This window comes from Rhinolophus ferrumequinum, chromosome 13 (assembly GCF_004115265.2).
Source record: "Rhinolophus ferrumequinum isolate MPI-CBG mRhiFer1 chromosome 13, mRhiFer1_v1.p, whole genome shotgun sequence".
NCBI classification, from domain to species: domain Eukaryota; kingdom Metazoa; phylum Chordata; class Mammalia; order Chiroptera; family Rhinolophidae; genus Rhinolophus; species Rhinolophus ferrumequinum.
In genome coordinates, this window is record NC_046296.1 from 20,171,903 (window position 1) to 20,198,825 (window position 26,923).

A 26,923-nucleotide genomic window follows, 5' to 3' on the forward strand; every position below is an offset into this window, starting at 1 on the left:
AAGTATTTCATAACTTTCTAGTTTACTTGAGATGTCAAAAAAAAGTGTGGTTAATTTTAATGTTGAAATACTATTTTCAAGTCTTGCTATCAGTGACTTTTCGTTTGAATTCATGAGGTTAAGTGTATTGGCTAGTTTGGGTAATTAGTTTTGTTTGACCCCCTCTGGTGGTGGCATGAGTGAGCTGTGACTGTCACCAGGCCGCCTGCAGGAAAAGGGTTGACCAAATGTGAAGCAGGAGACCTGTTAAAAATCAATCCGCAGAGTGAATCGTACTCTTTCATAAGAGTTAACAATGTCTACAAACAGGGGTAAAATCCCAGGTATATACTGCTTTAGTTTAGGGCAATCTTTAAGAAACATGGAGTTGTTTAAATATTCATTTGATGTCTTGTTTTGAAAGAATATTACATTGATGACATCATTTTCTATTGGTATGCCAAAGAGTGTTCTTTCTTAAGTATCTTTCTAAGGTTCTCCATTAGGGGCCTCATTACCAGAAAAGTGGGGCAGAAGCTGAGAGTTGGTTTTGATTTAATCTCCACTATTCAGGTCTAGTTAACAAAGGTAACATAGTTCCTGTACCTTTTTCATAGTTGTAAAATGGGAAATTTAAAAGAGTTGCTTCTTAACAAGATTGAGAAAAAAAATTTTAAGCTTTAAAAATGATTCTTTTTAAGTGCCATAGGAATGGAAAATACCTGTGTCACATATTAGAGATCTTAGAAGATCTGTGAAGACCTGGGATTTCTGCTGTTTTGTGTAACTATTTCCTCAGTCTTTTTCTTGATAGGATTCGGTTGAAAAAAATTAAAACTTATATTTTCTCCAGCCAGTCATTAGAAGCGTCTTAATTCTTAGTAGATCTCCTACAAGATCACTTAATTGCAGAGTGATAAGCTCTGAAAGAAAGAGGTGGAGAAAAACCCAGAAGAGATCAGTCAGTCCCACCGGGACAGGAGGTCTGAGCTCCTCACCGTTGCTTACTAGGTGGAGGAAGAGCTGCAAGAGCAAGACTTTTTGGACCGCTGCTTCCAGGAGATGCTGGATGAGGAAGACCAAGACTGGTTCATTCCATCACGGGACCTGCCTCAGGCCATGGGACAGTTGCAACAACAGTTAAATGGACTGTCGGTCAGTGATGGTCATGATTCTGAAGACATTTTGGTAAGAGCCGTATGTAGTTCCACAGGTGACATAGTGAGAAGCACATGGGATTTGGAGTCACAGATTTTCTTTCTGGCCCTACAGCCTTGGGCAAGTTTTTAGAGCTCTGTGATCCACTGTTCCTTCACTTATCACGTGGACATTAATAAGCGCGTGCATTGAAGATGCATTTCACCTTAGAAAGCGCTGTGAAAACAATGTTGTTGCATCCCCAACTTTCATTTTCCCCAATGGGCTTTCGAAGTAGAATTGGGATTAAGGATAAAAATTTGAACATGGAAAGGCTTAGTTTCAAATTACTGTTTGCTGCTATTCTTTTCTTTTACTGTCCCTCAAATCTGTACGTAAAGTTTTGAATGATGCTGTTATAATTGTTCATTTTGGAAGGAACATACTCCTACGAGGCCATTTTTCCGCTTAAAATTAGAAGACTAGATAAATGAATTCTTTGCTTTCCATGTTTACTGATGGAATTCTGTGATTTAGTTCTCACTCAACTCACGTTCTGAATGATTGTGCCCTGCAGTTTGCTAAGGTGGTGGGTATTCACAAGGAAGTACAGAACGAAAGAGAGTACAGCAAAAAGAAGAAAAAAAAGATAGATAGATAGATAGATAGATAGATAGATAGATAGATAGATAGATAGATGATAGAGAGATGATAGATAGAACCAAACTGGTTTGATGGAATTCTCTGATTTTCATCAAGTTAAGGTACTCAATGAATTGAAAGGTTATTTGTGGAGTCAACCTTGCAAGCCCCTACTGAAAGCATCATGAATGGAGCAGGAGTCTAAAGCAGGAAGGAGAAAATTAGGTTGGTCAGGGCCCCGCATTTCAGGAGCCATTGAGAGCAGCCCAGTGATAACAGCCTGAGTTGCAGGGAATTCTACTTTTTTGTCTCTTTGAGGCTGAGAGGAAGGTACTGGTAATAATGGAAGCAGGGAGAAAATGTTTTAAAGTGCAGTTTGCTGTGGGATTTATTATCTCTTGGTTCTTATTTCAGAGCAAAAGTAACCTGAACCCGGATGCCAAGGAATTTATTCCAGGAGTGAAGTACTAAGATGACAGAAAAGCTTTGAGGAGGACTTGTATGTCCCCAGATCCGGGGATAGTGCTGCACAAAATGGCAGAGCTGAAGACGGGGGGTGGGCGGGCAAGGGATGCACAGAGGGGAAGGGGACTAGTCGTTTAACTTGACACTGTGACTGCAGGAACTAACGTGTTCAGTCTTACTCTACAAGCCTCTGAGTATTTCCCTTTTGTTCTACTGACTTTCATTTTGAGCAGTTTCCTGTTATTATTATTATTATTATTATTATTATTACTAGCATTTTGGCTTTTTGAGTTAAGGAAATTGGAATCTTCTTATTCCTCTTCATCAGGAATGTTCTGCTGTTTGTGTTTAAACAAAATAAGCTGACCAAGAGAATCTGGTGTTGACGAATGCCCTTCTCACCCTGCTGTAGACTTACAAGGGCAGTGAACACCTGGAGAAGTACTCATTGAGTCTGTTACGCTGGCTGGGAAGAGGGACTAGTGGAAGAAGCAGGTGTTGCACACCGGAGTACACAGCCCAGCTCTGCCAGCTCTGGGGGGTTTCCTGCGATGAGCTGGGACTACCAATGGCCTACCCGTGTCTTCCTGCCTTGAACCCCATTCAGGAAAACACAGACTTGTCGTCCTGCTTTATGGTAACTCTTCTGGTGGTTGCTGACAGTTGTAAATCTGTAGGGGAGGACTGTGATGGTTCTTGTCACTTGAGTCATACAGTTACTGTTAAGGCTACTGTTCAGCCTCTGTTTACAGCGATCATCAAACTCATTTACAAGGTACAAGAGCACGAGGGTGGATTTGCCTTTTTGTCTCTCATGGTGTCTGGTCCCCGCTCCCTTTCCACCCCAACCCTACTCTGATTTTAAGATATTATTACCAAAGGTGTTTGAGCGGCGTGCTGTGCTGGCCGTCGGCTTCAGCCTGGAGAAGTCACCCTGGAGTATGTCGGTTGTGTCTTACATTTATTTCAACCATTTTTTTTCCAGCCCCATGAAGACTTGGTCCTCTTGGTATCCTACTTCCCTTAGAAAGGTTTACGCACTTTTACAAGTAAATAGATTTTTCAGGACGTTAGCAAAAAGTTCAGTTCACAATTTGGATGCTTCTCCCAGTTTACAGAATTATGCAAAAAACTCAAAAAAAAGAACACAAGCCTAGGAGAGTGAGTCCCACTCGACCCAGGTAATTGTGTGACTCACGGGGATAGTTTCAGCAGTTATAAAATGTTGTCATTCCCACACGCCCAGCTTTGCGAGTTTTCTACGTTGGGCTTTCTAGGTACGTTCCCTTGTTCTTTCCTGCCTGTAAGTCACAGGGCTTTTTAAGGGACTATACTGGGCGCCAGGAGCTGCCTGTGTGATAAAGATGTAGGTGGCAGAATAAGGTCTAAAAGAGAAGGTGTCCATTCTCCCAGGATGAGGACTTGCAGAGGCCTGAGGACGGTGGCTTCCGTATGACTGCCGCTGTGTTGTGTGATAAGCCTATCAGGAAAAGGTCACGTAACTTGAAATAAAGTCTGTGTAAATTCAGTATGTGGATATGGGACAGTGGTTGGAAGCAAAGGACTCAGGTCTGGAAAGCTTAAGAATTTCTCCTTGTTCTTGATGAGACCCGTGTTGACTTTTTGAACAGCCACAGCCTAAGATCATATTTAAAATACGAGCCCACAAGTTGTCCTCATTTGAGTCTATAGGATGGCATTATTTGAAAACTGGCCTTTCTTGTTAGGTCACGTGTCATGTAAGAGTCTCTTAAGGAGCTTGTATTGCCAGACGTGCACATTAACTCCTAAAGCCTCTACCTCGAGAGGATGGAACTCTGACTCATTTTCAGGGAGGGCTATGAATACATAAACTTCGTTATTCCAGCTTTCAGCTTGGGTCGTTGCTTCTAATAAAGAGAGGACCTTAACAGTGCAGAAATAGAGGTCTCTCTTCTCTCCTAGGGATGCTTTTTCCCTTTCAGTTTCCGTTAGCTTGTCCAAGCTCGGAATTCTAAAGCTGTTGGAAATGTGTTAGGATTGCAGAAAGAGCCATTTTCTAGACCATGGGTGTCCCCATCACAAAGAGTGCAATGGATTCTTGTGTGGTTCCCAGTCTGGAAAGTGCTACAGGGATCCGGATCGAGCCATTTTTTCATCCTGAAGAAGTCGGGCTCTTCTGACACCAGGACAGGCGAAGGTGCTAGGTGCAGTCCAAAGGGCTTGTCTTCCCATCTGCTATGGGGTTCCATTTTGGATGTCAGTCTTCAGCATGGCTTCCCAAGGCGTATTTGTCAGGACTAAGAAAACGTCCTGCCAAACGAGCAGTGGGACCTGAAGGCTAGACTTTCCAGTTCTGTTCAGACATTGAGTGTGCCGACTCCAGGATCAGGGAGCAGCTAGCAGAGTGACCACTTTTCTAATGTGCAGGCTGTTGTTTCCAGTGGTTCCTCATGTAGCCCAACGCTTTTCTCCATCTGCTTCCTGTGAGGTGGGAGCACAGCTATCACCAGATCACAGGCTCAGCTATAGAATTTGCCAGCTCCTTAGCAGAAAATACATGTGGTTCTTGTGGGGCCTTCACTGGGGAAAGGCTGGGAGCCTATCTCAAGATTTTTCCTCACAGGAGGGTTCTGGGTACAAGCCAGACTGGACACCTTTACCCTTTAAAGGTGAGGCTGATATTTGTAAGTGATCGCTTTGGTGTGGAATTTAAGTTGCTATTCTGTTGAAACTTTTTTTCTTGGCAACTAGAAGTTTGAGATTTTCTATAGAAACAGAACATGTATTTTAACAGTTGCCAATTCTAGCTAGTCCTGGTGTGAGTTTATTAGTGATTGCATTCTGATTTTTGTGATTATTAGGCTCTAAAACTCCAAGATGAAAATTATTTTATTTCTTGCTTTTCAAGAGGAGAAACATAAAAATAAAGAAAATACCTTTTCAGTTTTTCTAGGCCTATGCACCTGCAACTTTGGGTCTTTGGGCCAGTTTCTGACTGCAGCAGTTGACTTTTGGGGATAATATAAGGTCAAACCAAAATAAGGACATAAAGAAAAGGCTGGACGTTTGGTTTCTAAAGTCAAAACAGCTGGGATCTTTTAAATTAAGGTTATAAAGCTAACTATGGTTTCAAAAATGTTTTTAGTGAAATACTAAGCATTTTTTCAAATTGTGTATTGCTACAGTGTTCAGAGTTTTGTCTTGATTTCGGAGAGGCTGGGAAGTTAAGGTCGGTTGAGTACTTGGGCAGTTATATGTCAGAGAAGAAAGTCGTGTGAAGAAGTAGCCAAAGGAAACAGTTTGACTGCGTCTTCTTACATTGGGGCTGCTGCAAACACCGTGTAGAAACATCAGGAGCCCAGGAATCTACCTACTGTGATTAGAGGGGCAAGTGTTCTTTGTTAAGGGTCCCAGCATTACAGGTTCATAATGTTTCTTGGTTTAGGTGATGTTGAGGTACGGGAACAGGCAGAAGAGATCTGACATGTGACCAAGATTTGGAGATGTCCACCTATTGGGAAAGACTGTGTTTCCCCCAGCACTCTCCTCCGGGACAATGCAAACCTCGTTAGTTTGGGAGGGGTTGGAGAGAACAGGAGGGTTGGCCCGGCTCTGGTGTATGGGGAACCTCATCTCCTCCTACCTCTGCTCATGGTTCCCACGTGAAGCATCTCTCCCTCATGGCCCACAGGGAACCTTAGTTCTCCTGGTCCGTCCACCCCGTGTAGTTCACAGAGTGCTTTCTGCAGCTACTGCTCTGCTGCCATCTGAATTTCATCCATAGACTTGGTTAGTCACAATTTTGAAAGGTTTTTTTCCCCTTTGTTTTTAGTCTTGTCTTGATTTCTCCCGTCTTGAAGCTGCGAATGGTTACAAGGGACAGGGCAGTAGGAGGCTGACCCAAGGCAATGCTCGGGTTTCCTGCTTCCTCCTTGACCTTCTGCCCAACGCCCTACTGCTGTCCTCAGTCAATCTAGTTTTTAGGGGGATTAGAGGAATAAGAGGCTGAGTGCACTGATCTCTACAGGGTGTCCGCCAAGAGACTCACCACCCCACCCCCAGGGCACAGAAGAAAAATCTACAAAGAGGCAGATGCACCATCTTTATTCCAAAAGAAAAAGCCCCCTTAGATTTTGTTATTACTATGAGTAGGAGTCTTGTTTTTGAGATTTGCTGAGCTTTCGTGCCTAATCCAGCCTTCCTACTGGCTACCTTTTATTTTAAAATAATGAAGAAAAATTCTAGTCAATTTATTATAAAATAGTAGTGTTTTCACTCTGTAACTCAACACTAAGTGATAGTCCTACCCTGTTAATTGTGAACCTTCCGAAATGTTACTGGTTGATGGGTGGTTTGGGAGGCAGGGACTTTTCTTTCAACAACTTTATTGAGGCATATTCTACATGTCGTAAAATTCACCCATTTTAAGTGTTTAATCCAGTGATTTTAGTAACTTTCTTAAATGGCGCAGCCATAACCATAATTCAGTTTTAGAACATTTGCATCCCTCCAATAAGATCCTTCATACCCATTTGCGTGATAATCCCTGGTCCCAGCTCTACATAACACTAATCTATGTCTATAAATTTGCCTTTTTGGGATGTCGTATCAATGAAATCATACAAGATGTGGTCTCTTGCATCTGGCTTTTGTCACTTAGCATATTTTGAGGTTCATCTATGACGTATAACTTGTGTTGGTAGTTTGTTCCTTTTTATTGCTGAATAGTATTCCATTGACAGATACACCACATTTTGTCAGCAAGGTCTTTTCGACTTGGATTTCAACCACCCGTGTGGTCTAAAGGAACCCTCAGAACGTAGGACTCTAGGGGAAGCTGCTGTACATGTCTTATCAGAACCAGCTTTGTCATCAGAAGTTCCACACAAGGAGCCTGAACTACTGCAGAAATTTTTATAATTTTGCAACTTCTTTTTTATATGGAACTTTTGTGCTGCCTACATGTCAGGACTTCTGAAGCATTTGGTAATTAGTAAGTATGAGCATGTGCTTGAGCGGACAAGAAAATGAACCATCAGTACAGTGTTGGAGATTTCTTCCTCCCCGGCTGGCTGGGGGAATCGCCGAACCTTCTAAATACGGTATCCTTTACAAAGCTGAACCTGTATTAAAGATCATGCTACCTTTGTCGGGCAGATTTGGAGGGAAGAACGACCGCTAGCAGAGGAGGTCCAGAGGAGAAAGCGAGTGGAGCTTGTGGAGCAACAGGCCCCCAGAGGGTCTCTGGATGGCCCATCTCTGTTGGTGCAGGTGGTGAAGCGCCGATGGTGCCCAGGGGTGGCTCAGTACCTCCAGCAGGCCCCAGTCTGACTTTGGACATTTATCCGTTTCAAAAGTGTTTGAAAGCTGTTTTGTTCCTTTTTTTTTTTTCTAAATAAACACTACATGGTAGTTACTAATACTTCTTTGGGGGAGGAGCAGGGCTTTAAAATTGAAACTTTTCATAAAAATATCAAAAATGGCAGTTTTTAAAAATTTTGATAAACAAATCAAACAGCAGCTGTTGAAAATCTCAATAAAAAAGAAAATAAAATGCATTTGCTGGCAGTGGTACCCTTTTTCATAAGGTTGGGTCATTATATAGCATATGAAAGGCGTTCTATGTGTGGTATGTTAGTGATTTTTTGTGTGTGTGTCAAGCTTGATCATAGTTTTAGTTGCATAATTTTCCATTCTAAATAGTGTGACAGGTAGTAAAAGCATTGGAGTGGAAATCACAAACCTAAGTGAATTTCACCTCCATTACTTTCTTTTGTGCTTTCGGCCTGAACTTCAGTTTATTTGTAAAGGTGCCACACCTCCCACCTGGGGCTAATGTGACAATTATACTGAATTTAATTTCAAAATACTGGCATATAATCGGCACTTAATACATGGTAGCAACAGTGGCAATAACCTGTACAGCTTTGACAAAGAAGTGGTGACAGGAAATCCTTGGGCTTGAAGGGAAATTGGATAGCTGTTATTTTTCCTGTTTCTGGGCAAAACTTCTATCTAGAAAACAAGCGATTCTGTGTGTGCCTTTGAACTAAACAAGTCTGAGAGCCTGCTAGGTCCCAAGCAATGTCCTAGGTACCAGGGCTGCTGGGTAACAAAGGAGACGCTGTCCCTGCTGTTGTGGAGATCGTTTGATGATGCCTACTTCCTCAGTTTACACCTAAATCGAACCTCCCGATGATTCTAAGGGGCTTCATCAGATGGTAAAAAGACCATGGGATCAGACCACAGCCCATGGGTTTTGCTTTGAGTGCTGTCGTTTCTTTGCCTCCTTCCTAAAACCAGGAGGAAAAAAATTGGAGCTGACCTGCTAATTTTTCAGATACTATAATTACATATATACAGGGACTGAACTATTCACATCCTTGAAGATGTGAGTGGTGTATTGACTCATTTTAAAAATTTCATTAAACTTGAGTCTGTTACAGAAAAGCACACATTATAAAGGTGCAGTTCCATAAATTTTCACCAGCTTTCAATTGGTAAACAGTGTGAGGGTGTACTCATTTTTAATCCTTAGAGCACCATCACTGCCAGAAGACATGTGATAAATGTTTGTTGAGGGAATGGTACCGAGGCGGCTGTGCTGCCCACGAGATCGCACAGGTAGATAAAGGCAGTGCCGGCCTCGTCCACCTCCAGCTCTCGTTCCAAGCTCTCTCGCTGTTACAGGCTCAGATGAGATGAATATATACATCTCCAGTGCCTTGGCAGTACGGAATCCCATTACTTGCTCCTAATATCTTACTAGGGAAGATTTTGTTTAAAATCATAGGGGAAACTCATCACAAACCACTGACTTTCTGCACCGCAACCCGTGTGGCAGCATTGCTAACTGGAGAGTAAGCTACCTCGTCAGACCTCCTTTGGCCCAAAGAACCGGAAATGCATCTGACCTTACGCACTTTAATACTGCCTTCATTTTCTTCAAATAACATTTATTCAACTCACGCGCTAGAATTAAAAAATTCCCGTGCTCCTTGCTCTGCTCTAAATCCTCCACTGTCCAGTTGGAATAGTAGAGCCTAGCAATGGTAAGGAAGAGTGAAGGTCATATCCTGAACGTAAGTAGGTCTCTTATAAATTCTTCACCAATCAAGTTTTAGATTCTAAATCCAAAATACTACTTGATCCTGAGATCATGTAAAAAAAAAAGTTTCTCCAAAGCTCACTGCTCATTGTTATTAGGACAATGACACATAGCATTGTCCCTGTTCTTTTTGCCAGCTTTCCCCCAGGTGATGTATTGGAAACTTGCTAAAAGCTGGACCCCAGTGATCTGGACCAGCTAGATGCGAAGATGGCTGGCTGTCCCTGCAGGACGGACTTGGCGAGAGTCACTGCTCAAAGGTCCTGCTTGCTATATTGGGCAAGAGCTGCTGCCGTTGTCCTACACTGTGAAATAAGTGTCACCTGACTTGGGAAACAAATATCCAAGACCCCTCCAAGAGCCTAATCATAACTCAAGCTGTAGGGTAGAGCTCCCTCTATGCCGGTCCTGCACCTATGCGGCAGAAATTATGCAAGGTATTTAGCAGAAATGAAAATTCCCCACCTCATCCTTGACCTATTGAATCAGACACCTTGTAGAGGGGGGAGAAAGAAATCTGAGTTTAAAACAAGCTCTAGAGGAACTGACGCATGTAAGTCTGAGAACTGACGCCCAGGACATGGCCCATGTCTTCTAACAGTTGACACTCTCAACACCTATAGAGGCAGCCACTGTGGATCAAAACTGTCTTCAGTCTTCACTAGGCAGCATGGGCAGCGGAACAAGAAGCTTCAGACTTGTCTTTACTGATCGCGAACTACAGTATCCAGAGGACACGGATCACGTCTGCTCTTCACTGCCGTTTGTCTTTCCCAGAGCCATGCCAGATGCAAAGCGCCGTGCTGTAACCAGAGCCAGGCCAGCAGACCGCCCCGTTGTATCTAGCTGGACTTAGATCTCAGCCATCCTCATAACCTCTTAGAACTCATTCATGTGGGAAAACTACAAAATGTGCTGGTTACTCTTAAGAACCAAAATCCAGTGGTGAAAATGCTCCCAGACTAGAACTGTCCCCTGTCCCCTAAATCCTCCTGGGACTAGCAGAAGAGGGTGTGATATGTGTAAGGTTATTGCTAGTATTGTTTTGCAGGGAGAACATTTAGTTCCACTGGAAATGCTCAGCAGGGATCATTACCCACTTTGATAGGAGAAAACTGAGGTCACAGGTTAAGGGGCGGCCTATAATTACGCTAACTTGCGGGGAGGGGAGGCACAAATGAATGATATGTCCAACTGCACATTGAGCAGACCGCAGGCCGAGCACCTGGGCGTGGGGTTATAAACTTGGGCGAAAACCATTCTGAGTCTACTGCGCTACCTGCTGACGGGTGCACTGAGGATGTACAGCAAGTGTGCTTCACAATCCAATTGGGGAGTGAGTAAAGTGCGTTTATTTTCTTCTATATGTGTTTTTCTTTTAGAAAAAAAAAAAGGAGGAGGAGAAAAGAACTCCTCCCTTCCAGCACCCAATGTCCACTGGGCCTGGAGCGGGTGTAGCCAGGGCCCGCCCCCTAGGAGAAGGTGTAAGAGTAGAAGGCAATGGCATTGACAGTGTAGTCCATGGGGAGGACGTGCCCGATGTGCCTGGCCCCGAGGCTGGCCCCGCCCAAGGCGGAGGAGTGCCGCAGCTGCATCAGGGTGAAGCTGGAGAAGGAGTTCTGAGCCTGGACCTCTCTGCCCTGGGTCAGCGCCAGAAGGAAACCTACAGCGGAGAAAGAACACAGAGGACAGGATGAGAGGAGACCAGCAGCCTGTGGTGGAGGCAAGGGAGAAGGGGGGGACAGAGAGGAGGGCGAGAAGGGCCCCAGGTCCCGAGGCATTCCTGTGGGGGTCCCAGAGGGACCCACACGCCGGACGGCCAACCGACAGTGCACCAGGTATGTGAGCCCAGGGACGGCTGTGGGGTGCTGGCGCCAGCTACCCACCACCCGGTGCTGGCAACTCCAAGCTAGAACAGGGGTCTTTGAGCTACTTCAGAATGTCTAATGGAAACTATACAGCTGCCTGAAACAAAGCCACAAGGGGGAAAAGGCACTTTTCTTTCCTTCTGGCTAAGAAAGCTGACTAGGGAGGTCACCACCACATGCGGGTCAGAAGCTCTTGAGTTTAAGTTAGATTTGTCTTTAATTTTTAAAAAATGGTGCTTCTTTAATAAACCTTTTGGAAAAGAACATCTTTTTTAAGAGTTCAGGACACTGTAAAGGGGCTCCCTGGCCAAGTGAAGGTCCGGGGCCATGGCCTGAGGAATCAGTGGCCCGGCAGCTTTCCTGAGCCAGCTGTGTTGCAGCCCCACCCCCTCACCCTCACCGCTCACCTTCCTTCAGCAGCTCCCAGCTCTTCCACACCGAGCCCACACACAGGATGGGGAGGCCAATCTCCCCTTTGAACAAGACCTGGGCAGAGAGCAGAAATGCGTATTGGGGGGACCACGCCTCTCCAGTGCCGAAGACCACCCCACACTATCCCATTTACTCTTCCTCTAGTGAAGCAGCAGAAGGTAGACCCAAGAAAAGAAAGGGAGGAAAACAGGGAGACTCATAAAGGAATGGGAGAGAAGGGAAAGGAAAAGGCGTTAGGCAACAGTAGAGAAAGGAAAGAGAAGGGAGGGAAATGGGCAGAAACATGACTGAAAGAGGGACAGCGCATGTACCACATCAAACCCATTTGCTGTATAAACACAGACCCCAGACCAGCCACGGAGGGGAGGCAGTGGCCCAAAGAGCATTTTTTTGTGCTACAGACTCTCTACAGAATGTTTCTCAAACCCAAGTTCATTTAACATCATATCCAATTTCCAGAGTTTGACGGACAGTCTCATCCCCAGGGGGAAAGGGTCAAATCTGGCCCAGCAGCTTCCAGCCTTCAATTTCCCGGCTCAACTCACCGGGTCAATCTCCGGCAACACTGCCACAACGTGTCTGCCCAGCATCTCCCCAGCCTTCCTGAAGATGTAACGGGAAAGCGGATCTCCCTGCTGAGCACCTGGAGGACAGCAGAGGGAAGCGGGTGGTGAGTACCTGGGGAGCCCCAGTTGTTATTCTCAATCTCTGTTGCCGGGCAGCCACAGTGGGAGTACCCATAGCCAAGTGTACGTCAGGAATGGATGCCCATCTCATGGCACACCAAAGCTGCCCCTCCATCCTTATTTCCCCCGCCCCTACCAGGTATTTCTATCCTAGGAAGGGTGTCCTGTACAGAGGTGGCTCGTTCCAGGCATTTGAGAAGGGTAGCCCTGCACTAGAGAAGAACGCTGGCACCTCGTTCATACTCCAGCTTACACTGAGTTACTGAGTCTGTCTCTGAAGGTCTTGCAGCTCTGGGGACCCAGAACCCTACTTGAACAGCTGGTTGGTGCTCCTGTCAGGGGCCCCCACCCACCTCCTGTTGCTCAGCTCCTTCCCAGCTCTGCTCTGAAGGGGCCTCAGTACAGCAGGATCTAAGAGGCCCTACAATGCCCTGAGGCTGCAGGAATCCAAATGAAGGGACTACGGACCAGACCACACAGTGGAGAAAGGGCAATGCGCAGACAAGCAAGCCTTACGGTTCAGCTCCTCCTGACACCCAACCAAATATGCCTAAGCTCTCCAGGGTCCCTAGTTCTTTGGGCATCACTGTTTAAAATTTAAAAAAAAAAAAGTTATAGATTTCCCCAAGGGACCACTGCTTCATAAATTTGTCACAGACATATAGCCTGCACAAGCCGTGACAGCTGTCAAGAGAACCATAGGTAGTATAAAATAACTGTCAATACAACTCGCGCGTCCTTCTGCCTCCACCTCAAGTACCAAAGCCATGGTGGCAGAGAGCTGAGGTCACCTGGTCAAAGGGAAATTAAACTGGCTTCCAGTCCCCACCTGAACTTTACCCACCCCCGCCTTGGGAGGTCTTCAGGGAACAAAGCCAGAAAAACCCCTGCCCCACCTCCAGTACCTTCTGCAATTTTCCGGCAAAACCCAGCAAACCTGCATTTATCAAAGTCCCTATACAGGTGGGTGAGGATTCCTAGCCGATCTGGCACCTGAGAGACAGAGAAAGGGCATAAATAGTCATCAGAAGCAAAGGAAAATGCCCAGTCTGCCCACCCGAGTTGGCCTTCCTGATGTTTCTACTGTTTGAAAAGCTGGAATAATGTGTGTGTTTTAAGCTCTAGAGTACAAGGATTTGAGATTTCTCATTTGAGAAAAGTTCTTTCCCAACAGGAATGCCATTGCTCCTTACAGATTAGCTTGCATGCGGCACAGATCTGTGTTCACCAAAGTGAGTTCTGTAGTTCCTTGATGTGCTCTTGAAAAGATTTCTTTAGTCAAAGGAATCTAAGGATTACGGCATGCTGCACTGTCCCTTAGGGAGTCACAATGCACATTAGCAAATTAAAGGCTCTGAGAAGTCCTGGACCAAGAAATCTACTTGTTTCCCTCAAACTTATTTGACCACAGGCCCCTCTTCCATTCCAACAAACTTACACACCCGTAAAACTTCCGAAGGCCCTGAGGTACCAGTGATTCCCCCGGATATGTTATTAAGATGGAAGAAGGGTGAGCTAAAATTCGAGCACCTCCAGTATTATGCATGTTACACACACTATCTCATTTAATCTTTGTACCAATCTTGTAAGAATGACCAAAGGGTGGGAGAGGGAGTGACAGACATATTAGTGGGGTTTAGAACCAATGATCCGAGTCAGGATACCTTAACTCCACTTCCTACAGCAACTGCTATAGGAAATGATTTCTCTTTCTGCCCCTCCCTATTCCTCAACTTGGCCCAGGCCAGAATTTCTCTTTAATCATCAACCCCTGAGCCTTTGAGAATACAGTCCTGTTCTCCAGCATCTCTAATCCCCTTGCTGGCCCAGCCCCAGCCCCAGCTCACCTAAGTGGCCCTCACTCAGAGATGTCTATCACATAAACTGCTCTTCCTTCTCCTCTCCCACTTTTACCTCTGGCTCAGCTACGATAACTGTTTCCAAACCCACTACAAATGAACACAGCCCAGACAAGAAGGAAAGTCAACCCCAATACCCTGGGTAGGAGGTATACCTCCCCAAGAACTCGCGCTGTCCACCTTTTAATGGCCCCCGTCCCTGACCCAAACAGGCCAGAAGTAGCTCACTGTCCAACACCTTTTAGGCTGCCTGCTGTCTCTGTGTCTGTGAGCTTTGTCTCCTGATCTCATCCTGCACTTCTCATTGAAACTCAGACTGTCGTTTGCCTTCACCCCCCGGCAGGGCTGAGAATGAAGTCCGGCTAAGCACTTGTCCCCAGCCGACCCCTTCGTCAGGCCGGCCCCCTCCTGGAATGCACTGCTCACATCCTTCTGAATCCTGTCCTCCAGTTCTGACCTGGGACAGCCTGACGACCCTCTGGCTCACCCAGGCCCTCTCCCGTATGCACTCCTGCTCAGTCTCCCACTGCCCTATGCCAGGGGTGCATGTTTACCAGGGGCACAGCGCATACCTGGAAATAGTTGAACATGGCCTGTTTGACGTAGCCAATGTCATGAGGAGCGGCCTCTAGGTTGTCGATGGAGTCAAACACTATTTTCACTGCTTGGTGTGCAATCCAGTAGGCTGTGGAGAGCAGAGAGGGCTAGAAGATGGGGTCACCTCCCCGGGCTCACAGGGAAGGAAACAGACCTAGACAGGGTTAGGGATCAGCTTGTATAGTACTCCCAACTAGGTGTCCCAATTCCCAGCCTGGGGGCTTCTAATTAAACTGTATCTGACTGATCCACAGAAAGGAAAGCTGGAGGGGGAAAACAGAACAGGTGACGCTGTGTCACACCAGCTGCTACCCAAAACTAAAGGTCAGTCGTCAGGTGTCACACAAACCACTGGATCACTGCCATGCGCTTGACCTCAAGGGACCCTATGAAAATGTACATCTGCTACCTATAAAAAGGTGATAGCGGGAGAAACTTCTATACCCCTTTCCCACTAGCAGACTGGTACAGTATCTCCCAGCCGCTACGGCTTTCACCCTCGTTAAGTGTCAATTCCTCCGTAAGAATTCCAAAAGTCAACACAGGTAGACAACAGCTATTACGCTGAGGCCTGAACCTGAATCCGGGGTGGAAATCACTGCTGAAGAGCAAGGCCAGCCACTGGCCCAGCACGTGCACCTCTCTGATCGCTCTGTCGTTACGCTGTACTCAGAACCATCAGATCCGGGAGCTGGCCCCTCAGAGCCCCATGGGATCAGGGGGCTGCAGGCAAGGGGGAGGAGATGCGGAGCTGCAGGAAGGGGAGGGTCCAGGACGCCGAGCCCAGTCGGTGTGAGCTCACCTGAGCCCTCGTCCCCCATCATGTGGCCCCAGCCGCCGCAGCCACTCTCAGAACCATCGGGGTTGATGAGCCTGCAGTTGGAGCCTGTCCCAGAGATGAGCACGATGCCACCTGGGGAAAGGGCACGGGAGGCTCAGTGTGGCCAAGGCCCTGCACAGAGCAGTTTCTGAGGACAGACAGGACGGAAACCAGCCCCCAGCCAAGGCATCACCACCCAGTCTTGGAGAGAAAACGGAGCCTAGCTCGTTTCCTGCTGAAGGCAGAGAGCCTGGCTCAGAGAAACCCCAATCACATGCAGCCCTTCTCTGTGGGACAGAGAGGAATGTGAGTCTGTCTCCTTGCCTAGCCAGCCTTCAAGAGCCTACCTGCTTTGCTGAGTACCTATTACGGGCCAAGGATGGTGCTCCACCCTGTTCATAGTGATACTCGTTCAATACCCTAAACCACCTTATCAATAAAAGTGCCCCCATTTTTATAGATGAGGAAATTAAAACTCAGAGAATTCCGTATCTTCTCCAAGATGGTACAGCTGGCAAAAAAGAGCTGAGATTCAAAAGCCAATCTGGTGGTACCAACGCCTTTTATACTCCTATCAGAGCTCCTCCCACTTTCTTCTCAACACTTCCTGTTTTCCTTAGCCCGCCTCAGGGTCCCCTTCCTCTGGGATGAAGTCTTATGTCTGACTCCACTTCTTCCCATCAACATACCCTTTTTGCCCTCCCTCGTGTCCACTCCTGGTTCTGGCAGGGACTGAAGCTAATGGAAAGGGAGGGGCATATGATGCAGATTAACTTCCAGATATTTGTAAGACAAGTTCTGCTAACTACATCTAAGGGACTTTCCCAAGAAAACCAGTTCTCAGCCTCACCCTCCCGCCACCTCCTCACCATCTGGCGTAGCTGTGGCGATGGCGCCAGCGGCATCAGTGGTGATTAAGTAGCTTTCACTCAGGTAGGGAAATCGGTCCCTCAGCTCCTCTGTCAGGATCCTCACTGCGTCCTCCTGCTCTCCACCGCTCAGGGATAAGCCCTAGGCCACGCGAGACATGAGAGAGTGAGCAAGGCCCCAGACCCAGCTTTCTCAACCCCTCCCCTCCTGCTATCTGCCCCAGACTCACCAAGCTACGCAGAGGGACCAGAGGATCCACTCCTGCTTTCCGTTTGGCCCTGTTCACCATCTCGTTGATCCTTTCCACACACTTGTCTGTCCCGATCAGCTGGCCCCAATCAAGGGAAGGAGGAGTTAGAAAAGCTTGTACAATCTGTGCTGCCCTACAGGCTGCTGTCTGAGCCCCCAGCCACCACCTCAACAGGAGTTAGAGAATAAAACAACAAACAAGCCCACTGGTCCCCTCAGTGTGGCCTTTACCCAGTGGTTTGTGCTGAGTCCATCTGCTTCTGCCAGGATCTGCCCATCCTCGGAGAGTAAGAGGACCTTGGACCGTGTTCCTCCCCTACAGAACACAAGGGGGCACTCAGTCTTGCTCAGAAAAACCTGCAGTCACAGCTAAGCCTTTGCAGTCCTTGACACAGAGCCAGTGTGCTGGAGATGGCTTCAGCAAACCCAGTCACCATTCCCAAACCCCCCTCTGTGGTCGGGTGTTTGCTGTGCTCTTGGACTGAAACACAGGTCCTGCTCAGTCTCCCTTGGGGATGTTCTATGTATCCAGCAAAGCCCTACTTACATATGCCATCTAGTCCTCGAAACCTCTGATGTGTGACCCACCTCTATGGCTCCAGTAAGCCGAGTCAGTGCCCTCATAACTCTTAAGAATTCCTCTGTATTAAGAGTGTGTTTAGTTGTTTGCCTGCCTGCCTCTCACTAGACTACAAGCTCCAGATCAGGTATCTATCCTCAGGCCGAGCACAGGCAACACTCAGTAAATGTGACTGAAGAGAATGGCACCTCTCTCTGCTTTTCAAAACCTAAGACTGCCTTTCAAGATCGAGCTCCAGCTGCCACAGTCTTCAAGACACCCTTGTGAGAAACACTGACCAGAGTTTATACTCACTTAAGCAACTAAACAGTCAAATGCTTATTACTGGGGTAAATAACAGTTTGGAGGGAGGGCTGTGGTGGTGCCATGTATGTTTATTGATCAGTACTTTTAGGAATATCAGAAGAAGACACTGAAGACCTGCTAATCAAACTTAAAAATAACAAGAAGTTTCACAGGGGAGTTAAGGCAGGAGGTGGCAGATTCAACATCCAAGAGAATCTCGACAAACTGGAAAAGTGGGTCATATCTTACACATGAATATAACAGGAATGAATGCAAACTCTTATACTTAGTTGGTTTTTTTTAAAGGGCAGTAGATACAGGATGGGGGAGATCAATCTTTACAATCATGTGAAAAAAAGAAGTTGGGGTCCGTGAGTCAGCAATGAGATGTGGCTGCTATAGAAAGAATCAAATCTCAGATTCAAAGTGTCTTGGCTGAGATAACAGCCACCCTCTATTACGGCGATCTGGCACACCCAGATTCACAGGATGCTGTCACTGGCAGGGAACTTGGAGATCATGTCGTCCATCTTTCCTCTCACTTTATACACATGTGGTAACTGAAGCCTAGACAGGGCACAAGTCTTGCCCATATTCACCCCGCGGGGAACAGCTATTACAAAAGTCCAGCGGACAAGCTTCTGAGCGGGAACATTTTAAGAATAACAGAGGGCTCCATCAAGGGTGAGAGCCTGGAGTGGCAACAATGGTGGAGTTTCAGGCATCAGGACAGGCTAAGACTCTGGTTCCCAGATGCTCCACCTCCCAGATACCGTCGGGTAAAGATCTATGTGCTTCCTTTCACCGCACTCTCACTCCCCACGCCCCGTCCAGCAACTTCACACCTGACACCTGTTCTGCAAAACTCTCTCTGGGGTCGGGAATGAGAAAAAGGAGCATCTCCAGCGGGGAACGGAAGAGTGAGTCTTTCGTGGGAGGCCATGTCACACGCAAGAGCCCCAGAAAGGTACACAACCGCACGCGCACACACAACCCTCCACCGCAAGGCCCTGGAGCCGAAAAGCTCATTAGCCGGCGTCTGAGGCGGGGGCCACCAGCCCACGACCTTGCTTCCGCCTTGCCCTTTGGCGACGGGGTGGCACGAGCAGCTGCCAGGCCACCCCTCCCGGACTCCCTCCGCCCCGCCGCACTCACCCTTCTACACCCCCGTAGAGCGCGGCCATGCTGCTGCAAACGCCGACGCCGATCTGGCGGCTTGCTTCCCTCCCTCCCGCCCTCCCGCCCACTTGGCACCGCCCCGTGTCAGGTGAACACCCGCGCGGTCCAGCTGACTCCGGGTGCGCGTGCGCGGGGCGTGGCGCTGTATGCCCCGGGCGGGCCCCGCCCCGACGACTTCCCCGGGTGGGTCAGTGCGGTCCTCAGCGGCTCGTCCGGTCCCTGCCCACCTCCTGGCCCCTGCCTGCGGAGTTGGTTACGGGATGCCAAGCGGAGGAACCAGAAAGGGGTGCCTGAGATGGACCCGCTGGACACGTCAATACCCTGTCCGCCCCTCAGTGCCCGGAAGTTGCTGGCGCCCCGCCTCGCGCGTGCGCACTGCTTATGAGCCACGTAGACTGTTGGTGGGAGGCCGTACGGTGATGAACACAACCACGCACGCAGAGCCAGGCCACCGCCCCCCCCCCCCCGAGGGTGTGGTCTTGGGGAGCCCCGCACTTAAGTCAGGTGGATCGCAGAGCCTGAAAAAACAATTATTAAAATGTCCAACCCACTACCTACCTGGCGATGGCAAAAGTCACACGTGCGCACACAGACTTTACCGCTGCACTCGTGTGAATGTGCGTCAGCAGGAGAAGCTAGAAGAGGGCTAGGGAAGGGGAAAAGCCCTGGAGGCTGTCCTTAGTCCAGAGGAGGGAGCGTTCAGCTTCCCAGTTTAGTTCTTTGTAGAGGCTGAGGAAAGTGAAGGTAGGGAATACATAAACTACAGTCGTTTTAACCAGGCTGCTAAAATTATGAACATGAGGTTGAGGTTTGAGGAAAGACTTCATTCTTGTTCTAACTACTCTGAGAACCTAAACTTTTTTTAGCTTTCCAGCTCAGTGTCAATGCCTGGATATAATATATGTGGACCTCCAGGTAACCCTCTAATTACCCCCCCCCCCCCGTGAAGGACTGACTCACCTATACATCCACCTGATAGCCATTATCCAGACTATTGGATGTGACCAGACCTCCTGACACCCATCTCTGGACCACCTGGCATCCATCATCCTGACTGCCTGACATCTGATAACTGTCCTAGGGCTAAGAATGCGGGACTGATTATTCTCAAGAATGCATATCTTTACTATCAGAACTTTTAACTTGCCCTTTCTTCTTGGGAACACTTCTGGGTTTTTGCCTAGGTGTGTTCCCAGCTTGCAAACTCCCAAGAGCCTTGAATAAATATCTATAATTTATTTCTAACAAAGGCATTCAGACCCTTTATGAATTCATTCAACAAGGATATTTGTGGGGACATAGGCTGTTGCTGGGATATGACATTGAACCTCGGCTCTTCGTCTTCTTAATGAATTCAATCAAGACAGAATTGTGTGCAGAATAAAACAGCAAGAAGTTTATTTTTATTTATTTTTTCAAGAAGTTTATTAGTAAAAGAAAGTACACTCTGATACCTGGAGCGGGCTGACCCCGCCTTAACATTGTATGAAGGCTTTTATTTCTGTGGGTAGAATTGCCTCCCTTCTCCCTTTGCTTACCTCTTTCTACCCCTGAGGTGCCTAGTCTTCTGGCATTTAGCAATGCATTTCTTTGATTTTAGGGCTTGTGTAAACTCATCCACTTGGTTTTGGGGGCATATGTAAACACATCCTTTTGGGGTATGTGAAAACCTGGAATCCTGTTGGCTAGTAAGGTATTGATGGTCCTGACAAACGGTATGTTCCCCCCTTCTCGGACTTTTAACAACATATTTATTTGATTTAGAGGTATGTGTAAGCCTGGAACCCCATGGAACAGCTGCCAGAGGTCTTGATCCATGTAGGAGTTGCAGCAAGGGGCTTTCTAACCAGGGCTAAATTTCTCCTCTTGATCATTTCTATCTGTCTACCTACCCTATCAAGACTACCCGGCATACTAGCAGATGCAATTTCACAAGCCTTTTGTTGGTTTCCAGGCGCCATCCTGCTCCCCTTCCTTACACAGGGTAGGGAAAGGGAATGGGAGAGAGTGAAGGGGAGAAAAACTACCCAGGTCTGGGTGTCAAGCTAGGGCTCCTGCGGGCCTCCACATGCTCCTCCAGGGGATTCTGGGCTCTCACAAGGGGCAGCTTTGTGTGCCAGGAAAGTGCTCATCTGCCCTTGGCATTTCTTTGGGAACATTAACCTAAGGACCAGTCCTTTGCAGGGCAGTTCTCAAACTGGCCTGGCCCCCTGCTCTGCCCCTCCCCCCACATTACCCTTGAGTACCTGCCATCTTATTTATTTAGTTAAATTTTTTAAATTATTATTGGGGAACAGTGTGTTTCTCCAGGACCCATCAGCTCCATGTCAAGTCGTTGTTTCAATCTAGTTGTGGAGGGCGCAGCTCACTGGCCCATTGGGAATCGAACCCATGACCTGGGTGTTATAAGCACTGTGCTCTAACCACTGAGCAAACCGCCCCCTCCCCCCGCCACCTTTTTGTAGAGAAATCCTGCACTAGGAGCCTCTTTCCCTGATAGCCATCTGAGTCTGGTTATGCTTTGATGTGAACATTTGACGTATATGTGTTTTTTTAAACTAGAAGAGATTGTTAGGCACAGCGGGAGGAATGAGTCGGGTGGGGTGGGGAGACTAAAATTGGTCTATTAGAATTTATTTGGCGTGTTTGAGCTGCAGGAGGTCAGGCTAGAAAAGATCATAACCTCCCCAGCAAAAAAGGGGTATGGAGTTTTATAGGAGGGGTAAAGGAGGTTCCCCCTTCAATGTTTCAGGGGGTTTTCGTTGCATTGTCTCTAGCAACAAAGGATTTCAGGGCATGACCAAGCCCTCTGGCTCCCAGGCCTCCGTCCTGGTGGCACAGGCCCTCCGATCACAAGCCCCTAGGAGACAAAGTACAAAAGCAAGACAGGGTAAGATGGTTTCTACATTCCAGGTGTTGCGGGAAATGGCAAGGACTGAGAAACTCAAGCAGCACGCAGAGATTAGGGAGAACACAGCTTTATTTCGCTGGCAGGCTCAGTGGGATCGTTCCCAAAAACCGAGCACTCCCCGGGGTAGGGCGTTTGGTTGTATAGCGTTGGTCTTCCGGGTTTGAGAGGGTTCGGGCCATTGCTATTGTGGCGCTAAGGGGTTGGTTAAAGCCGGTCGAGGTGACGGGAGAGTTTCTAACGGCTGTTATCGCCAGAGACTGCTCTAACATGCTGTGCGAGTTCCTAGCGGCTGTGATCGCAGGAAACTGCTCTAACACAGGCAGCTTCTCCAGGCCTAAGGCAAACAGAAGCCGCAGGTACAAGATACAAAGATGGCTTTTAAGATAAGAAGGTTCCTGTTCCTGGCCTAAATATGGCCTAACAGAGAGGAATCTTTACCTCATTTCTTACCTATTTGGGATGCTGAAATCTACAATGTAACCCCCAAGAGTAATTAAAAAGTAAACCACTACATCATAGAGAATATCAGAGAGTGGAGTAGGATTTTTTTACACTCACTTATATCATTTACAGGCATAGCACATCAGAGCTGAAAATGTTACTGGGTTACAATGATATAAGATTCTGGTGTCTAGTGCCTGGCGATCGTCGTCTCACGTACCCGAAGAATAAGAACGGGGACTCGGGAGGAGAGGTAGAGGAGCAAAGATTTTTATTAAAGAGAAAGTACAGCTCTCATGAGAGGGGTACCCGAAACTGGGATGTCCACTGGCTAAGGCAAAAAGCTCTTACTTTTATACTTTCTCTTGCATGCTTGGGGAAGGGAGTTGGTACTTTCTGATGGATTTTGTCTATCAGAATTGCTCTGTTTGTCCAGCCTGAAGGGAGTTACAAAATAACCCATTTATCCCCAGAATGCAATTACATTGCTGCTGTGGAGCAAATAAGTCATTTTAGAACCTAGAGTTCCAAGATCTGGCTGCCTTTGTTTATTCTAGAAGGGACTTTCCAGTTTACCTAACAGTATGCTAACTAACATGTCTCAACAAGGTTGGTGGGAAGAAAAGCAGGTTTGTTTATTCGAAATGCCGGCATTCCAGGAGGATGGCAGGTTCCTGTCCAAAGGCCATCTCTCCATTTCCCACTTGGCCAAAAGATTTGATTGACACCTAGGAAGAGGCAGAACAAAGGAGAAGAGGTGGTCCAGCAATTCCTGGGTGATTTGGAAAAGAAAAGAAGGCACTTCCCAGAGCTTCCTTGGTTTCAGGGATGAGGGTGGATCTTATGCAGATATTGAAAAGACACCTTCCAAGTCAATGTGAACAGGGTTATTAAAGCTGGTATGCATACAGCATCTAGCAAACAGATTCATTAAGGAGGAAAGAAATAATTTAAAAGTATTTTAAAATCCTAAATTAAATTACATTGGTAAATCGAATTACATTAGAGGGTTAAATCTCAAAATACAAGATACAGGTTCCCCCTTACAGACATTACTTAATCCAGCACACACATATTTTTACAATAATGACACTAATAGATTCGGGTGGGATTGAACTGGGCAGGATTTTTGAAGGGAGGAGATTGTAGGTGGATTTTGAAAGAACTGTGCCTTTTCGGGCACGTGGGACCTCTAGATATGATAATATTCAAGTTTCCCTTTGCATTGCTTGTTTCGAAAAGGAAGCAAAAAGAGAAAGGGCTCAGGTCTGAAGACATGGATTGAGCTCACTATTTACGAGCGGATGACCTTGGATGGATTACACATAATTGCTGTCGCTGCTGCTCATCTATAAAAATGGAGACGATAAACATCCATCTAGTCAGGCTCACAGCGGATTTAAACAGCAAGAATTTTGGAAACCGTTAAGTAATACTTTAATTTTTATATACAGAGGGTGCCAAAAAAATGTATATACATTTTAAGAAAGGAAAACTGTATTAAAATTGTAATAACATATACTGACAACAAACGATGGATACAAGTCGTGTTTGACTTCTGCAATTACAAGAGGTTTTCAAAGTGGTTGCCATCAGCGTCCAGACACTTCTGATTACAGCAAACTACTGCATGAGCAACGTTGACCAGTGTCCACTTGTAGACATTTTTTTGGCACCCCAGTATATTACTGATTAGTTTATGCTGTTCAGTATAGCAGCCACGTGTGACTACAGAGTACCTGAAATGTGGCTAGTCCCAAATGAGATGTGCTATGAATGTAAAATACAGGATTTTAAAGATGTAGTACCAAAAGAGAATGTAAAAATGTCTCCAATAATGTTTATGTTTACATATTTAAGTGATATTATTTTGGAGGTAGTGGATTAAAATGATATATTATTAAATTTGCCAGTCTGTTTTTATCTTTTTAATGTAGCTACTAGAAAAATTTTAAATTATACTGTGGCTCCTATTTGTGGATCAGCTATTTCTATTGCACAGTGGTGTTCTATGTCTTGTCTCCTATCCATCCAGGTGGACCAGAATATTTCAAAGTCACTGAGTGCCTGTTTATGAAATAATGACATAGGATTGATTTAAAGATAAAATGGCATTGAATAAAAGGTTAATAATAATACTATTAATAGTACTACTACTAATAATATGGAGGAATGAGTCTCAGGAGACCAAAATTGGTCTATTAGAATTTATTTGCTGTGTTTGAGCAGTAGGAGGTCAGGTTAGAAAAGACCATAACCTCCCTGAGTGAGAGGGGTCTGGAGTTTTATAGGGGGAGGTAAACAAGGCTATTCCTCTTCAAAACATCACAAGCAAGCAGAGAGTGGACAAGCTGGCTTCTAAATAAGATGGTTTCTATTCAGCGTATTCCGGGCAGTTTCTCCAGGCCTAAGGCAGTTTCTGCTCCTGGCCTTACAGTCTCAAGTTTTATATTTTCTAAGCAGGATGTAAATCCCTTCGGCCAGTGGAGCAATTTTCTATTGAGTTCGGCTATGTCCGTTGGGGTGGGGGGAAATGTACAGTTAAGCCGGTTATACAACCTTTGCATATGTTACGTAGATTTCAGTTGGAGCCAGGAGTGGATCCCAAACGGAGGCAAAACCTCTAAGTCTCAGGGCCAGCACTGGTCTGGCAGTAAATAGAAACATTGAAGCTGGTCTGCATAGTAAATGCATAAGAAGCAGAATCATTAAGAGGCAAAGAAAGAAAAGACAGCTTTCAAAACGTCCCAAGCTAAATTACACTTGCTAAATTAAATTATACCAGAGATCCAAATCTTAAAATAGAAGATTTAGTGCGATGATGACAATCCCTGTCTTAACAACTATGTTGTACTTTATAGTTCTAGAAAGCTCTTCTACGTACTTTTATCTGATTTGATCCATTCTAACAATCCTATCTATGAGAATGACGGAGATTTCTAACCACATATTACAAGTGAAGAAACTAAGGCTCTGAAATCAAAGGACTTAGTTAAAGCTCACACAAATAATAGTTGTTGCTCGTTATGGGTGAGGGTAGTTCCTGTCATGGGAAGGACATAAAGATGTTGCGATGCAGATGAGTGTTAACCTTTATATGGCTTTGGGCAAGTGTTAATGCCCCTTTGTATTGGGCATGCAACATCTCAGCAGCTGTTTCCGTGATGCTCAGGAGGTTAGAAAAGTCCTCTAAGAAACTGGAAGCCACAGTCTTGTTCTCTGTCTTTTCTGCGTTGTCCCCATGCCTCCAGGGAGGCCAAATTTCCATGGAGGAGGGGGCCTCGTAAGAGGGACCGTGGAAAAATATCTTCCCTTGCCAATCTACTTATGATTTTGGGGCAGAGGACTTTTGTCCACAAGGTCTTCACCAGGTTATGTTAATTTGGTTCATGAAAGCATGACCACATCTGTTTTCTTCCCCCCGATCTGTTTTCTTCCCCCCGCCCCACCGCATCTCTTTTTACTCATCATTATATTTCCAGGGCTAACCTCAGCATGGGACACAGGATAAGAGGTCTATAAATATAACAGTTCTGAGAGAGCTTATAAACTATAAAGCACTGTACCACAACCATGAGAGGTAGTACGTGCCCCATTGTGAACCAAAGTAGGGAGCAAGTAGATTCTATGGCAGAGAAAATTCGCAGACCAGATCAGGGAAGAGAGTGACTTTTGAAGTGAAATTTGAAGTAGTTGGACAAGTGGTTAGCGGACCTCAGAGGGATTTAGCCCTCCTCTGTCCTGTATGGGGAAGTTGCCAGTACATGTGTGATCCTGTCAGCACTGTGCTTGTCACGCAGGGCCTCAGCTCCCGCTCCCCGCACAAGACTGCAGGATATGGTGAGGCCAAAAAGGAGGACCAACAGAGCCATGGATAGGGGTTCATACCACTATATTCTTGCTGGCGGCTGGGTTGGAAATATAGGAAGCAGGAGCCACACGATCTGCAACCCATTGTCCGCTTCTCTGCCAACCACCAGCCTACCCCTTAGCGTAGCCACAGCAGTTATATTAGTGGCTAATGGCTAACCGGTAACAGCTGATGGCCAGTTAGTCACAGTGGACGGCCATCTGATTACAGCTGATGGCCATCCAATAACTGAGCCAGCACCTTTCCACGTGAGGCTGAGAGCCTGGAGACTGCTCTCTGGGACTCTGTCCCCACAGTGCTTTAGGATAACTAATCTGGCAGGTTCCTCATAGTGACAAATGGGAGGGAAGAGCCTGGAGAAGGGAGACAATAAGAAGGCTGGGGCAATGGCCCAGGCCAGCCAAAAACAAGGAAGTAATAAGGGGCAGGGCAGAGCCAAGTCAAGGGGAAGGAGCCAAGTGGGTGGGCATGCTGACCTCTCCCTCTGTTGATCTGTGATGAGGGCAGAGACAAGGCTGGAGTTGACTTTCCCACAGTGAAAGAGAAAGGGGTGAGGGCTGCCTTACTAAGGGTGGAGGTGGGGCTGGTAGCTGTTCTAAGAGAAGGAAGGATTCTCTCAGGCTTGCAGGACTGCCAGGAACAACCCAGCAGGGGTGGGGATTGCACAGGGGCCCCAGAGTGCAGAAGCAGGTGTGGACCACTGACTGTAAACTGTCTGCCTGTCAAGTCTCCTCAGTCATTTCAGGTTTCAACTTAGATTGAACATTTGTCCTCCTCTTGGGTCCCAGGGTTTTCATCTGAGGGCCGTTCTTAAACAGCCTGCAGTAGTAAGGAGGGACAGCCACGGGCAATTGCTGAGATGGGCAGTTTTCCCATCAGGGCCTGTGCTCAGTTGCATCTAGTCTCCTGACATCTCCTGAGATTCCCCAGGCCCCATGAAGCTTCCAGGGGCTCAGTCCACA

General features: G+C 46.7%; 2 protein-coding genes across 2 annotated transcripts in view; one reads left to right on the top strand and one right to left on the bottom strand.

Moving 5' to 3' along the window:
* The window catches only part of PAIP2B (poly(A) binding protein interacting protein 2B), a 31,867-nt gene extending 23,939 nt beyond the window's left edge, over nucleotides 1–7,928 (top strand). The window contains exons 3-4 of the mRNA XM_033125246.1: nucleotides 991–1,167; nucleotides 2,173–7,928. Coding sequence (XP_032981137.1) covers nucleotides 991–1,167; nucleotides 2,173–2,229 — 234 coding nt within the window. The 3' untranslated portion in view covers nucleotides 2,230–7,928. The remainder of the gene's footprint in view (nucleotides 1–990; nucleotides 1,168–2,172) is intronic.
* Nucleotides 7,929–10,642: 2,714 nt separating this feature from the next.
* NAGK (N-acetylglucosamine kinase) lies at nucleotides 10,643–18,783 on the bottom strand. The gene is made up of 10 exons (XM_033125263.1): nucleotides 18,715–18,783; nucleotides 16,926–17,010; nucleotides 16,675–16,773; nucleotides 16,445–16,586; nucleotides 15,558–15,668; nucleotides 14,731–14,843; nucleotides 13,205–13,292; nucleotides 12,159–12,256; nucleotides 11,589–11,667; nucleotides 10,643–10,976 (listed from the first exon to the last, which is right to left on the bottom strand). Exons 1-10 carry the CDS (start codon nucleotides 18,741–18,743, stop codon nucleotides 10,786–10,788), a joined length of 1,035 nt encoding a protein of 344 aa, XP_032981154.1. The 5' UTR covers nucleotides 18,744–18,783; the 3' UTR covers nucleotides 10,643–10,785.
* Nucleotides 18,784–26,923: the final 8,140 nt, after the last annotated feature.

What these genes read in the sequence shown, in the direction of transcription:
- NAGK (XM_033125263.1), bottom strand. Translation starts at nt 18,743, where the DNA reads ATGGCCGCGCTCTACGGGGGTGTAGAAGG. An exon ending in GATGGGGGACGAGGGCTCAG is followed by an intron (nt 14,844 to 15,557) that starts GTGAGCTCACAC and finishes TGCTCTCCACAG; the next exon opens with CCTACTGGATTGCACACCAA. An exon ending in CTGGGAGCTGCTGAAGGAAG is followed by an intron (nt 10,977 to 11,588) that starts GTGAGCGGTGAG and finishes TCTCCGCTGTAG; the next exon opens with GTTTCCTTCTGGCGCTGACC.